Source organism: Scyliorhinus canicula, chromosome 5 (genome assembly GCF_902713615.1).
Source record: "Scyliorhinus canicula chromosome 5, sScyCan1.1, whole genome shotgun sequence".
NCBI lineage: Eukaryota > Metazoa > Chordata > Chondrichthyes > Carcharhiniformes > Scyliorhinidae > Scyliorhinus > Scyliorhinus canicula.
The window spans coordinates 229,937,828-229,953,289 of NC_052150.1; the positions used below are offsets into that span (position 1 = coordinate 229,937,828).

Here is a 15,462-nt window from a genome sequence, read left to right on the forward strand (position 1 = left end):
CCAGGACAGGTACAGCACGGGGTTAGATACAGAGTAAAGCTCCCTCTACACTGTCCCCATCAAACACTCCCAGGACAGGTACAGCATAGGGTTAGATACAGAGTAAAGCTCCCTCTACACTGTCCCCATCAAACACTCCCAGGACAGGTACAGCACGGGGTTAGATACAGAGTAAAGCTCCCTCTACACTGTCCCCATCAAACACTCCCAGGACAGGTACAGCACGGGGTTAGGTACAGAGTAAAGCTCCCTCTACACTGTCCCCATCAAACACCCCCAGGACAGGTGCAGCACAGGGTTAGATACAGAGTAAAGCTCCCTCTACACTGACCCCATCAAACACACCCAGGACAGGTACAGCACGGGGTTAGATACAGAGTAAAGCTCCCTCTACACTGTCCCCATCAAACACTCCCAGGACAGGTACAGCACGGAGTTAGATACAGAGTAAAGCTCCCTCTACACTGACCCCATCAAACACTCCCAGGACAGGTACAGCACAGGGTTAGATTGTTTTGGTTTTGAAAGTCTACAATACTCCGTGCTGCATGTGGCTTGCTAATTATTTGATGCAGGTACAGACTAACCTTCTGCATTTTGCTCAGTTCAGGCTGGGAGAATCGTTGAGTGAGGGAAAAGGCAGACATGTCAGATGTGCTGTTTTCGAAGTTGCTGTCATCGGAACAGATGCAGCGGGGACGGTGAAACTGGGATGGAATCCGGACTGAGGAGGGTGTGGGTAGGGAGTCACACGTAATGACACCAAGGTGACAGATAAAACCATAAGATCACAAGACATAGGAGCAGAATTAGGCCACTCGGCCCATCGGGTCTGCTCGCCATTCAATCATGGCTGATATTTTTCTCATCCGCGTTCTCCTCCCTTTTCCCCATAACCCCTGATCCCCTTATTAATCAAGAACCTATCTATCTCTGTCTTAAAGACACTCAGTGAATTGGCCTCCACAGCCTTCTGCGGCAAAGAGTTCCACAGATTCACCACCAAGAAATTCCTCCTCATCTCTGTTTTAAAGGATCGTCCCTTTAGTCTGAGATGGTGTCCTCTGGTTCTAGTTTTTCCTACAAGTGGAAACATCCTCTCCACGTCCCGGCTTGGGTCACTGTCTGTGCGGAGTCTGCACGTTCTCCCCGTGTCTGCGTGGGTTTCCTCCGGGTGCTCCGGTTTCCTCCGACCAATCCCGAAATGTGTTAGATGATTTGGACATTGTGAATTCTCCCTCTGTGTACCCGAACAGGCGCCGGATTGTGGCGACTAGGGGCTTTTCACAGTAACTACATTGCAGTGTTAATGTAAGCCTACTTGTGACAATAAGTGGGACTGTGGCGCTGTGAGGCAACAGTGCTAACCACTGTGCTACCCTGCCACCCACAGAGGGTGTACCCACACCTCAGGGACCATAGAAGTCAACTCACCACCACCTTCTGAAGGGCAACTAGGGATGGGCAATAAATGCTGGGCTACATCCGTATCCCGTAAATTATTTTTTTTGAAATGGTGGAGCAGACTCGATGGGCCGAATGGACTACACTTGCTCCTATTTGTCATGTTCCTTCGTTCTCTCTATACCTGTGGCTCTCTCTCCTCCCTCTTTGTCACTATCTCTCTCTGTATCAGGATTTCCAGGCAGTTACAGCTGTTTACTGATTTCTCAATTGGCAGCCTCTCCTGCCCTCTGTTGCAATGTCCCGGCTGATGGGCCAAGCTCTGACCACAACATTGAGCAATGGCTAGAATCTCAGAGGTGTGGAGGAGGGTATAAATGAGGAGGGGGTCCTGCAGCATTCAGTCCGCACGCTCAGCTCCTCTATTCACTTTGGAACAAGCTCACCAGCTTACTGACCAAGGTACGTGTCCAGCTTACTGACCAGCTTACTGACCAGCTTACTGACCAGCTTACTGACCAGCTTACTGACCAGGTTACTGACCAGCTTACTGACCAGCTTACTGACCAGCTTACTGACCAGGTTACTGACCAGCTTACTGACCAAGGTAAGTGTCCAGCTTACTGACCAGGTTACTGACCAGGTTACTGACCAGCTTACTGACCAGCTTACTGACCAGCTTACTGACCAGGTTACTGACCAGCTTACTGACCAGCTTACTGACCAGCTTACTGACCAGCTTACTGACCAGGGTAAGTGTCCAGCTTACTGACCAGCTTACTGACCAGCTTACTGACCAGCTTACTGACCAGCTTACTGACCAGGGTAAGTGTCCAGCTTACTGACCAGCTTACTGACCAGCTTACTGACCAGCTTACTGACCAGGGTAAGTGTCCAGCTTACTGACCAGCTTATTGACCAGCTTATTGACCAGCTTACTGACCAGCTTACTGACCAGCTTACTGACCAGGGTAAGTGTCCAGCTTACTGACCAGCTTACTGACCAGCTTACTGACCAGCTTACTGACCAGCTTACTGACCAGGGTAAGTGTCCAGCTTACTGACCAGCTTACTGACCAGCTTACTGACCAGCTTACTGACCAGCTTATTGACCAGGGTAAGTGTCCAGCTTACTGACCAGCTTACTGACCAGCTTACTGACCAGCTTACTGACCAGCTTACTGACCAGCTTACTGACCAGGGTAAGTGTCCAGCTTACTGACCAGCTTACTGACCAGCTTACTGACCAGCTTACTGACCAGCTTACTGACCAGCTTATTGACCAGCTTACTGACCAGCTTACTGACCAGCTTACTGACCAGGGTAAGTGTCCAGCTTACTGACCAGCTTACTGACCAGCTTACTGACCAGCTTACTGACCAGCTTACTGACCAGGGTAAGTGTCCAGCTTACTGACCAGCTTACTGACCAGCTTACTGACCAGCTTACTGACCAGCTTATTGACCAGCTTATTGACCAGCTTACTGACCAGCTTACTGACCAGCTTAATGACCAGGGTAAGTGTCCAGCTTACTGACCAGGGTAAGTGTCCAGCTTACTGACCAGCTTACTGACCAGCTTACTGACCAGCTTACTGACCAGGTTACTGACCAGCTTACTGACCAGCTTACTGACCAGCTTACTGACCAGCTTACTGACCAGCTTATTGACCAGCTTATTGACCAGCTTACTGACCAGCTTACTGACCAGCTTACTGACCAGCTTATTGACCAGCTTATTGACCAGCTTATTGACCAGCTTACTGACCAACTTACTGACCAGCTTACTGACCAGCTTACTGACCAGGGTAAGTGTCCAGTTGGCATCTTCCAAAAATAACCCCAAAAGTGACAAATGTGGCAAAGGGCAGCAACAATTCGAGCCCATGTTCACCGTCAGCCAACTCGGAGTGGGTTAATATTCACAGGGGGTCTCTGGGAGTGGGTTAATATTTACAGGGTGTCTCTGGGAGTGGGTTAATATTTACAGGGGGTCTCTGGGAGTGGGTTAATATTTACAGGGGGTCTCTGGGAGTGGGTTAATATTTACAGGGGGTCTCTGGGAGTGGGTTAATATTTACAGGGGGTCTCTGGGAGTGGGTTAATATTTACAGGGGTTCTCTGGGAGTGGGTTAATATTTACAGGGGGTCTCTGGGAGTGGGCTAATATTTACAGGGGGTCTGTGGGAGTGGGTTAATGTTTACAGGGGGTCTGTGGGAGTGGGTTAATATTTACAGGGGGTCTGTGGGAGTGGGTTGATATTTACAGGGGGTTTCTGGGAGTGGGTTAATATTTACAGGGGGTCTCTGGGAGTGGGTTAATATTTACAGGGGGTCTGTGGGAGTGGGTTAATATTTACAGGGGGTCTGTGGGAGTGGGTTAATATTTACAGGGGGTCTGTGGGAGTGGGTTAATATTTACAGGGTGTCTCTGGGGGTGGGTTAATATTTACAGGGGTCTCTGGGAGTGGGTTAATATTTACAGGGGGTCCCTGGGAGTGGGTTAATATTTACAGGGGGTCTCTGGGGGTGGGTTAATATTTACAGGGGTCTCTGGGAGTGGGTTAATATTTACAGGGGGTTCCTGGCGGTGGGTTAATGTTTACAGGGGGTTTCTGGGAGTGGGTTAATAGTTACAGGGGGTCTGTGGGGTGGGTTAATATTTACAGGGGGTCTGTGGGAGTGGGTTGATAGTTACAGGGGGTCTCCGGGAGTGGGTTAATATTTACAGGGGGGTTTCTGGGAGTGGGCTAATAGTTACAGGGGGTCTGTGGGGTGGGTTAATGTTTACAGGGGGTCTGTGGGGTGGGTTAATATTTACAGGGGGTCTGTGGGTGGGTTAATATTTACAGGGGGTCTGTGGGAGTGGGTTAATAGTTGCAGGGGGTCTCTGGGGGTGGGTTAATAGTTACAGGGGGTCTCTGGGAGTGGGTTAATATTTACAGGGGGTCTGTGGGAGTGGGTTAATAGTTACAGGGGGTCTCTGGGGGTGGGTTAATATTTACAGGGGGTCTGTGGGAGTGGGTTAATATTTACAGGGTGTCTGTGGGAGTGGGTTAATGTTTACAGGGGGTCTGTGGGGTGGGTTAATATTTACAGGGGGTCTGTGGGGTGGGTTAATAGTTACAGGGGGTCTCTGGGAGTGGGTTAATATTTACAGGGGGTCTCTGGGAGTGGGTTAATATTTACAGGGGTCTCTGGGAGTGGGGTAATATTTACAGGGGGTCCCTGGGGGTGGGTTAATATTTACAGGGGGTCCCTGGGGTGGGTTAATATTTACAGGGGGTCTCTGGAGTGGGTTAATATTTACAGGGGGTCTCTGGGGGAGGGTTAATATTTACAGGGGGTCTCTGGGAGTGGGTTAATATTTACAGGGGGTCTCTGGAGTGGGTTAATATTTACAGGGGGTCTCTGGGGGAGGGTTAATATTTACAGGGGGTCTGTGGGAGTGGGTTAATATTTACAGGGGGTCTCTGGGGGAGGGTTAATATTTACAGGGGGTCCCTGGGACTGGGTTAATAGTTACAGGGGGTCTCTGGGGTGGGTTAATAGTTACAGGGGGTCTCTGGGAGTGGGTTAATATTTACAGGGGGTCTCTGGGGGTGGGCTAATATTTACAGGGGGTCTCTGGGAGTGGGTTAATATTTACAGGGGGTCTCTGGGAGTGGGTTAATATTTGCAGGGGGTCTCTGGGAAGTGGGTTAATATTTACAGGGGGTCTCTGGGAAGTGGGTTAATATTTACAGGGGGTCTCTGGGAAGTGGGTTAATATTTACAGGGGGTCTCTGGGGTGGGTTAATATTTACAGGGGGTCTCTGGGGTGGGTTAATATTTACAGGGGGTCTCTGGGAAGTGGGTTAATAGTTACAGGGGGTCTCTGGGAAGTGGGTTAATAGTTACAGGGAAGTCAGCACGGACCGGTCATTCCTCCGGCGTATATTTCGGGAAGGCCACATGTTTATATGGGGCGGCTGCTCTCCCCCCCCCCCCCCCCCCCCCCCCCACACACCAGGCGGTGTATCAGTGCGGGGGCAGCACCAAACTGGTAAAACCAGACCCTTCCTCCGGACATAGCCTCAAAATCGGAGAATCCCGTCCTACGTTCCCACACAGGGCCGATCTGCAACCAGTTTCCAATCCCCCGGGAGCGCAGTCGGAATACAATGCCCTTTCCTTACCATGTAAATTCACGCATGGCGTGGAATACGAGGCAATCCGCTTCTCGGGCCGCCATGTTGAGCGAACGGCCTGATAGCGAGGGCCCACGCTGGCCCCCCCACCCCCCCGGATCACCTAGGTAGCCCACTCACCCCCACGGACAGAGGTGATCCGACCTCCGCCCTCATCCCTCCTCCACTGACCCCTGAAATATGGGGACCCCCCAGGAACCCCGCAAAATGGAGAGCCTCCGAAGGACCCCCAGTAATAAGGAGAATCCCCAACATGGACCCCATAATATGGAGACGCCCCAGGTAATCCTGTAATAGGTAGACCCCCCCCCCCCAGGTAATCCTCCAATAGGGAGACCCCCCCCCCCAGGTAATCCTCCAATACGGAGACCCCCACAGGGACCCCTGTAATAGGGGACCCCCCCCAGGATCCCGGTAATAGGGAGACCCCCACAGGGACCCCTGTAATAGGGGACCCCCCCCAGGATCCCGGTAATAGGGAGACCCCCACAGGGACCCCTGTAATAGGGAGACCCCACCCCAGATAATCCTGCAATAGGGAGACCCCCACAGGGACCCCTGTAATAGGGAGACCCCCCCCCCAGATAATCCTGCAATAGGGAGACCCCCACAGGGACCCCTGTAATAGGGAGACCCCCCCCCAGATAATCCTGCAATAGGGAGACCCCCACAGGGACCCCTGTAATAGGGAGACCCCCACAGGGACCCCTGTAATAGGGAGACCCCCCAGATAATCCTGCAATAGGGAGACCCCCACAGGGACCCCTGTAATAGGGAGACCCCCACAGGGACCCCTGTAATAGGGAGACCCCCACAGGGACCCCTGTAATAGGGGATTCCCCCCCCCAGGATCCCGGTAATAGGGAGACCCCCACAGGGACCCCTGTAATAGGGGACCCCCCCCAGGTAATTCTGCAATAGGGAGACCCCCACAGGGACTCCTGTAATCGGGGACACACCCCCAGGTAATCCTGCAATAGGGAGACCCCCACAGGGACCCCTGTAATAGGGAGACCCCCACAGGGAGCCCTGTAATAGGGAGACCCCCACAGGGACCCCTGTAATAGGGAGACCCCCACAGGGAGCCCTGTAATAGGGAGACCCCCACAGGGAGCCCTGTAATAGGGAGACCCCCACAGGGAGCCCTGCAATAGGGAGACCCCCACAGGGACCCCTGTAATAGGGGACCCCCCCCAGGTAATCCTGTAATAGGGAGACCCCCACAGGGAGCCCTGCAATAGGGGACCCCCCCCAGGTAATCCTGTAATAGGGAGACCCCCACAGGGACCCCTGTAATAGGGGACCCCCCCCAGGTAATCCTGCAATAGGGAGACCCCCACAGGGACCCCTGTAATAGGGGACCCCCCCCAGGTAATCCTGTAATAGGGAGACCCCCACAGGGAGCCCTGCAATAGGGAGACCGCCACAGGGACCTCTGTAATAGGGAGACCCCCACAGGGACCCCTGTAATAGGGAGACCCCCACAGGGAGCCCTGCAATAGGGAGACCCCCACAGGGACCCCTGTAATAGGGAGACCCCCACAGGGACCCCTGTAATAGGGAGACCCCCACAGGGACCCCTGTAATAGGGGACCCCCCCAGGTAATCCTGCAATAGGGAGACCCCCACAGGGACCCCTGTAATAGGGAGACCCCCACAGGGAGCCCTGTAATAGGGAGACCCCCACAGGGACCCCTGTAATAGGGAGACCCCCACAGGGAGCCCTGTAATAGGGAGACCCCCACAGGGAGCCCTGTAATAGGGAGACCCCCACAGGGACCCCTGTAATAGGGAGACCCCCACAGGGAGCCCTGCAATAGGGAGACCCCCACAGGGAGCCCTGTAATAGGGAGACCCCCACAGGGACCCCTGTAATAGGGGACCCCCCCAGGTAATCCTGCAATAGGGAGACCCCCACAGGGACCCCTGTAATAGGGGACCCCCCCCCAGGTAATCCTGTAATAGGGAGACCCCCACAGGGAGCCCTGCAATAGGGAGACCGCCACAGGGACCCCTGTAATAGGGGACCCCCCCCCAGGTAATCCTGCAATAGGGAGACCCCCACAGGGACCCCTGTAATAGGGAGACCCCCACAGGGAGCCCTGCAATAGGGAGACCCCCACAGGGACCCCTGTAATAGGGAGACCCCCACAGGGACCCCTGTAATAGGGAGACCCCCACAGGGACCCCTGTAATCGGGGACCCCCCCAGGTAATCCTGCAATAGGGAGACCCCCACAGGGACCCCGGTAATAGGGAGACCCCCACAGGGACCCCTGTAATTGGGGACCCCCCCCCCCAAGGATCCCGGTAATAGGGAGACCCCCACAGGGACCCCTGTAATAGGGAGACCCCCACAGGGACCCCTGTAATAGGGGGATCCCCCCCCCCACAGGGACCCCTGTAATAGGGGACCCCCCCCAAGGATCCCGGTAATAGGATGATCCCCCAACAGCAACCCCAGTAATAGTGGGATCTCCCACAAGGACCTCCTGCTTAAAGGGACCACCATAGATCCCCCCTCCCCACAGACGGCAGCCCCCCCCCCCCCTCACAGACCACACCCCTCCAGAAAAGGGACTCGTGTCTAGAAGCTAGAGAACAGTCCATACAGGGCAGTGAGAAGAATTACCACTGCACTAGTCCTGTTGAAGATCCACCTGGCAATTCCTGGAAGCTGTGACCAGTGCTTTCCACAGATCCATACGCTGCAAGCCATTCATCGCTTTATAGTAGTGGCCTGTGATTGACAACTTCTACAAACCATCTGCAACTTTGATTCATTCATTTCCCTTCACAGTTCAGTGGCCTAAGTGGTGAAACTCCAATGTTTGTAAACATTGACCACAGCAAAGAGAGGTAAGTGCATTCCAAGCACTAAGTACATTTCGAGTGCTCAAGCACTGCACTTGCCTCTCTTTGATGCGGTCAATTCCTTTGATCTACTCTTTGTTGATTGATAAAGCATCTTTTGAGTTTTCTTTGATTTCTCTTCCCAATATTCTTTCTTGCTACCTCTTTGTTTCCCTAATTTCCTCCTGATTTCACTCCTTGTAGCCACCTGGGGTGGCCACTGCCCAACACAAAATGGAAGATTGCAAGGAATGCTGGGAAATTGGACATGTTGGAAAGCAAGCAGCTTGCAAAGTGCTTGTATATTCAGACTACTGCAGAAACCAGTTTTGACTGCTGCAGAAACCAGACAGCACTGTGAAAAGAAACCAGTTAACATACTAATGAGGCAATACCGGGCAATCCCCAGATACAATGGAAACAAGTTAAACACAGATCGATACATTCTATGGAAGGCCAGACCCTTTGGCGCCAGAGAAGCCCAAAACAATAAGTCCCAAGAACCGCCCCAGTGACCGAGGAACTGCCCCATGATTGGGGGGTTCAAACATATCGATTGGGAAGAGACCCAATCGATTCCAAGCAGGTAAGTGAGTCCGCCCAAAGGGGCGCGGATCCCCTGGGACCTATAAAAGGCAGGTCCCACACATGGTTCAGTCTCCTGGCTCCTGGCTCCTACTCCAGCCGTTGAGCAGCAGACACCAACAAGTAAGTGCCTCCCAACGACCGCTACCAGAGATAGGCACTCCTGACCCCCTTTTTAATTGATACCAATCTGAAGTCTGCAGACCAGAGCAGCGCAAGAGGTCTTGTTCCCTGACCCAGCAGTTCCTTCGAGATAAGTATTAGTTATTTAGCGGTAGGAGTAAGTTTAATCCTTTTAGCGGGTGCATGGGTAGTTATTATAATTGTATTATAATAAACTCTAGTTGTTTGGACTTACTAATTGCTGTATGGTTTTATTGCTTTGAACTTCACCTTGGACTTGTGACGGTGTCTTAACGATACCTGGCGACTCCAGAGCTTAGACAAGAAACAGAGCCAAATTGAGTGTTCAGCACACTCACCCAGAACGACCAACATCCTGAAGTTTCTGTACTTCTCTGGGCTCCACTAAACTGTAAGCCTTCTTCCACTAAACTGTAAGCCTTCTTCCACTAAACTGTAAGCCTTCTCCCACTAAACTGTAAGCCTTCTTCCCCTAAACTGTAAGCCTTCTTCCACTAAACTGTAAGCCTTCTTACCCTAAACTGTAAGCCTTCTTCCACTAAACTGTAAGCCTTCTTCCACTAAACTGCAAGCCTTCTTCCCCTAAACTGTAAGCCTTATTCCACTAAACTGTAAGCCTTCTTCCCCTAAACTGTAAGCCTTCTTCCACTAAACTGTAAGCCTTCTTCCACTAAACTGTAAGCCTTCTTACCCTAAACTGTAAGCCTTCTTCCACTAAACTGTAAGCCTTCTTCCACTAAACTGCAAGCCTTCTTCCCCTAAACTGTAAGCCTTATTCCACTAAACTGTAAGCCTTCTTCCCCTAAACTGTAAGCCTTCTTCCACTAAACTGTAAGCCTTCTTCCACTAAACTGTAAGCCTTCTTCCCCTAAACTGTAAGCCTTCTTCCACTAAACTGCAAGCCTTCTTCCCCTAAACTGTAAGCCTTATTCCACTAAACTGTAAGCCTTCTTCCCCTAAACTGTAAGCCTTATTCCACTAAACTGTAAGCCTTCTTCCACTAAACTGTAAGCCTTCTTCCCCTAAACTGTAAGCCTTGTTCCCCTAAACTGTAAGCCTTCTTCCACTAAACTGTAAGCCTTCTCCCACTAAACTGTAAGCCTTCTTCCCCTAAACTGTAAGCCTTCTTCCACTAAACTGTAAGCCTTCTTCCCCTAAACTGTAAGCCTTCTTCCCCTAAACTGTAAGCCTTCTTCCCCTAAACTGTAAGCCTTCTCCCACTAAACTGTAAGCCTTCTCCCACTAAACTGTAAGCCTTCTTCCACTAAACTGTAAGCCTTCTTCCACTAAACTGTAAGCCTTCTTCCCCTAAACTGTAAGCCTTCTTCCACTAAACTGTAAGCCTTCTTCCACTAAACTGTAAGCCTTCTTCCCCTAAACTGTAAGCCTTCTTACCCTAAACTGTAAGCCTTCTTACCCTAAACTGTAAGCCTTCTCCCACTAAACTGTAAGCCTTATTCCACTAAACTGTAAGCCTTCTCCCACTAAACTGTAAGCCTTCTCCCCCTAAACTGTAAGCCTTGTTCCCCTAAACTGTAAGCCTTCTTCCACTAAACTGTAAGCCTTCTCCCACTAAACTGTAAGCCTTCTTCCCCTAAACTGTAAGCCTTCTCCCACTAAACTGTAAGCCTTCTCCCACTAAACTGCAAGCCTTCTCCCCCTAAACTGTAAGCCTTCTTCCCCTAAACTGTAAGCCTTATTCCACTAAACTGTAAGCCTTCTTCCACTAAACTGTAAGCCTTCTCCCACTAAACTGTAAGCCTTCTTCCCCTAAACTGTAAGCCTTCTTCCCCTAAACTGCAAGCCTTCTTCCACTAAACTGTAAGCCTTCTCCCACTAAACTGTAAGCCTTCTTACCCTAAACTGTAAGCCTTCTTCCACTAAACTGTAAGCCTTCTTCCACTAAACTGCAAGCCTTCTTCCACTAAACTGTAAGCCTTCTCCCACTAAACTGTAAGCCTTCTTACCCTAAACTGTAAGCCTTCTTCCCCTAAACTGTAAGCCTTCTTCCACTAAACTGTAAGCCTTCTTCCCCTAAACTGTAAGCCTTCTCCCACTAAACTGTAAGCCTTCTTCCCCTAAACTGTAAGCCTTCTTCCACTAAACTGTAAGCCTTCTTACCCTAAACTGTAAGCCTTCTTCCACTAAACTGTAAGCCTTCTCCCACTAAACTGTAAGCCTTCTTCCACTAAACTGTAAGCCTTCTTACCCTAAACTGTAAGCCTTCTTCCCCTAAACTGCAAGCCTTCTTCCCCTAAACTGTAAGCCTTATTCCACTAAACTGTAAGCCTTCTTCCCCTAAACTGTAAGCCTTCTTCCCCTAAACTGTAAGCCTTGTTCCCCTAAACTGTAAGCCTTCTTCCACTAAACTGTAAGCCTTCTCCCACTAAACTGTAAGCCTTCTCCCACTAAACTGTAAGCCTTCTCCCACTAAACTGTAAGCCTTCTTCCCCTAAACTGTAAGCCTTCTTCCACTAAACTGTAAGCCTTCTTCCCCTAAACTGTAAGCCTTCTTCCACTAAACTGTAAGCCTTCTTCCCCTAAACTGTAAGCCTTCTTCCCCTAAACTGTAAGCCTTCTCCCATTGAACTGTAAGCCTTCTTCCCCTAAACTGTAAGCCTTCTCCCACTAAACTGTAAGCCTTCTTCCACTAAACTGTAAGCCTTCTCCCACTAAACTGTAAGCCTTCTCCCACTAAACTGTAAGCCTTCTTCCCCCAAACTGTAAGCCTTCTTCCACTAAACTGTAAGCCTTCTTACCCTAAACTGTAAGCCTTCTTCCACTAAACTGTAAGCCTTCTCCCACTAAACTGTAAGCCTTCTCCCACTAAACTGTAAGCCTTCTCCCACTAAACTGTAAGCCTTCTTCCCCCAAACTGTAAGCCTTCTTCCACTAAACTGTAAGCCTTCTTCCCCTAAACTGTAAGCCTTCTTCCCCTAAACTGTAAGCCTTCTTCCCCTAAACTGTAAGCCTTCTTCCCCTAAACTGTAAGCCTTCTTCCACTAAACTGTAAGCCTTCTTCCACTAAACTGTAAGCCTTCTTCCACTAAACTGTAAGCCTTCTCCCACTCTGTTTCCGCTGACATTCATGGTAATCAAGAAAAGGGGTTTTTCAGCAGGATCTTCCGGCCTCACCGACAGCGATCTCAAACCGCAACTTTCCTGGCGGCAGAGGTTGCAAACGGCAAATGCCATTGACAGCGGTGGAACAAGATCCCGCGTCCGGCCAATGGTTGTCTGCCTCCGTCACCACGAAAGACGGCGCGTGGGGTGCGTGGAAATCCCTGCCCGGGGTTTGAGAGTGCCATCCTCTATTCTTATGGAAACATATTTGTTCTGAAACTTCTTTATCGCTTCCTTCAATGCCTCCCTCTGCTCTGCCACTGACTTCACCTCAATTGTTTCCCGTCCACTTTTGGTAAATCACGAGCTGGACTTTCCGCCGGTGGGATTCTCCGTTGCGCGGGCAGTGCGCCCACGCCCACGGCTTTCCCAGCGATGTGGGGTTGGCACAATGAGCAATGCCATTGGCAGGTGGCGGAAACTAATAATCCCGCTGCCGGCAAGGGCCGACCAGGAACGTTCGGCTGGCGGACCGGAGAATCCAGCTCTGGGTGATCCCCCCGGAATAGAATCGCTCCTGGTCTGTGCTGGTACCTGGAGTGGCACCCAGGAGTGATTCACTCCCCTTTGCCATGCAAATCTATGATACCAAGGTCTAATGGCTAGCGCCCCTCCCCCCCCCCCCATACAACACAAATAATGCCCCCTTCCCCACCCCATTGACAAGTAGGGACATCCTCTCTCCCCCATCCCCCACAGCATGCACACATGAGTGTGACCCCCCCCCCCACCCGCCCAGCTAAATGCTTCCTGTGCGAAAAAGAGGAAGTGAAAGCACTTAGCTGCTTTTGCTGCAGTGAGGGTCTGTCAATCAAAGCAAAAGTGTTTATAAACCTTGTGGTCAGCATCGAAGCAGGTAATGGAGATGCATTCAAGCGTGAAGGGAAGTATCAATTGGGAAAATCTTTAACTCAGAGGAATTATTTGTGAGGTGTAATTAGACGTGTTAAATTCCTGTCTGTCTCTCTGCAGGATGCTTCTCCAGGTTTTTGCTGTTATCCTGATGGTGTCCGGATTGGGAAACGCCCACGTTGATCCGAGTAAGGAGCAAACAGGCTTTTCGGGATGGGTGGGGGCCTGAGGTGTGACCCAGGGCAGCAAATCAGAGGTAAAGAGACTGAGGCAGGGGCACAGAGGGCAAGAGAGAATGGGGAAAGAGAGAGAGAGATAGAAAGAGAGATGGAGAGAAATGAAGAGAGAGTGTAAATGGGAGAAAGACAGACACATGAATCTGGTCCTCTGATTGGCAATGTCAGGTGGGGAGCACAGGCCAATGGGTGAATGGGACTTAATGTAATTTAGGATTTTTGAAATGAGTTGAGGGTTGGGGCGAATGGAAGATTGGCCAGGAGAACATTGGAATACTGGAGTCTGGAGGTAAACTGAACCCTAACTTCCCCATGGAGGGAGAAGGTGTTTATCGTAATGTTTTAAGAAGGTTATGGAACACAATGTAAAACACCCTAAATCTCCCTGTTTCACCCCTAGGTCTAAACCTGGCCTTACAAGGGAGAGCCACACAGTCCAGCCTGGACAGTTACCTTGGCAACGCCATCAATGCAGCAGACGGGAACTCAAACGCGGACTGTAACATGGGCTCCTGCGCCATCACTGCCCTGGAACAGGAGCCCTGGTGGAGGGTGGATCTCCTGGACTCCTACACGGTGGCCACTGTATCCATCACCAACAGGATGGACGGCAATACCGCAAACCTGAACGGAGCAGAGATTCGTATCGGAGACTCCCTGGAAAACAACGGCAAATCCAATGCGAGGTAAGCGGCAATTAGACAAAGATTCTGGAAGGGAGCCCGCTGCCTGTTTGTGATAACACGAAGGAGGAAAGGACATTCATGGAGAAGCTGAGCAGAGTGACGGGCAGGAAAGGCCATTGGGCGGAGAATCGGTCCTGACGGCAAAATGGTGACGGGGGCCGGGTTCCCGCTGAATCACTCCGTCGCCTCGACAGCGGCGTCAATGCGTTCCACCCCCGCGCGTACAGTGAACACCGTTGGCATATCATTAACAGTCCTGGGATTCTCCAGGGTCTCCGCGATTCTCCGCCTCCAATGGGGGGGGGGGGGGGGGGGGATTCCCAACAGCGCGGTTAACTTGTGCTTTCAAAAATCCGGAAATGTGCACCATGTCCAACATCGCCATAGTTGCTGCCAGTTGGCCGGGGGGGGGGGGGGGGGGGGGGGGGGGGGGGGGGGGGCGTCTGCCCCGGGGGGGGGGGGCGGAGTAGTGGGGGGGTGGCCAGGAGGTGGGCCGTGGTGTCGGCGGGGGGGGGGGGGGCAGGGAACGCCATTTCTGCAGCCGGCAAGGCAGCCGTGCAGCTGCGCCCGCCGCTGACTGCCTACTGTGAACCGAGGGTGTAACAAAACATAGACGGCCGTCGGGGTTCGGAAGCCTACTGCGGGCTGGCATGGAGTAGCTGTGCCCTCTCAATCAACGGGTCCGCCTTGTGGAGTGGCACGTGTTTACGGAGGAGAACGGGTCCTGGAGCTGCCAGCCATGTCGGGAGTGAAACCCCGGAGGTGGACTTCCTGGGGAAGGCAAAGAGACGTTCATGGGGGGTATCGTTAGTCGCGGTGCACAGGAGCGACCGAACGGAGTGGAGGGCGTCGGGGAGGACCTCCTGCCAGCGGGAGGCCGGGAGATTTCTAGACCGTAGGGCCAGCTGGACGGCCCTCCAGACCGTCCCGTTCTCCCGCTCCACCTGCCCGTTTCCCCGGGGGTTGTAGCTGGTCATCCTGCTCGAGGCGATGCCCTTGTCGAGCAGGAACTGGCGCAGCTCGTCGCTGTGAAAGAGGATCCCCGGTCGCTGTTGACGTAGGCGGAGAAACCGAATAGAGAGAAGATGGTGTTGAGGTCTTTGATGACAATGGCAGACGTCATATCGGGGCATGGGACTGTTTTGTTATGCTCCTGACGTAGCATAAGCTGCTTCCTTGATGTGCACTCTGACAAAGGAATGTTCAGACTTGGAGATAGCTTTAACACGTTTATTAAACTGTTAACCATTCTCCTACTTGGATTCGACTCTCCTGTTAATCCTTCTATAGCTACTCAGACTGACGAACCAGTCTGCTAAAATCCACGTGGTGGGTGTGATGTGTTGAATCAACCCTGTGTACTCACTGAGTGTCTCCACTGGAAAGAGGAA

General features: G+C 51.8%; 1 protein-coding gene across 2 annotated transcripts in view; it reads left to right on the top strand.

Annotated features, from left to right (window-relative positions):
- The first annotated feature begins 1,706 nt into the window (after positions 1–1,706).
- The window catches only part of LOC119966656 (fucolectin-4-like), a 33,253-nt gene continuing 19,497 nt past the window's right edge, over positions 1,707–15,462 (top strand). Inside the window, exons 1-4 of one of the 2 annotated variants that reach the window (XM_038798713.1) lie at positions 1,970–2,011; positions 8,393–8,451; positions 13,270–13,337; positions 13,786–14,071. In XM_038798713.1, coding sequence (XP_038654641.1) covers positions 8,420–8,451; positions 13,270–13,337; positions 13,786–14,071 — 386 coding nt within the window. In that variant the 5' untranslated portion in view covers positions 1,970–2,011; positions 8,393–8,419. Of the gene's footprint in view, positions 1,867–1,969; positions 2,012–8,392; positions 8,452–13,269; positions 13,338–13,785; positions 14,072–15,462 lie in introns of those variants that run through there. The other variant, XM_038798714.1, reaches the window with a different exon arrangement.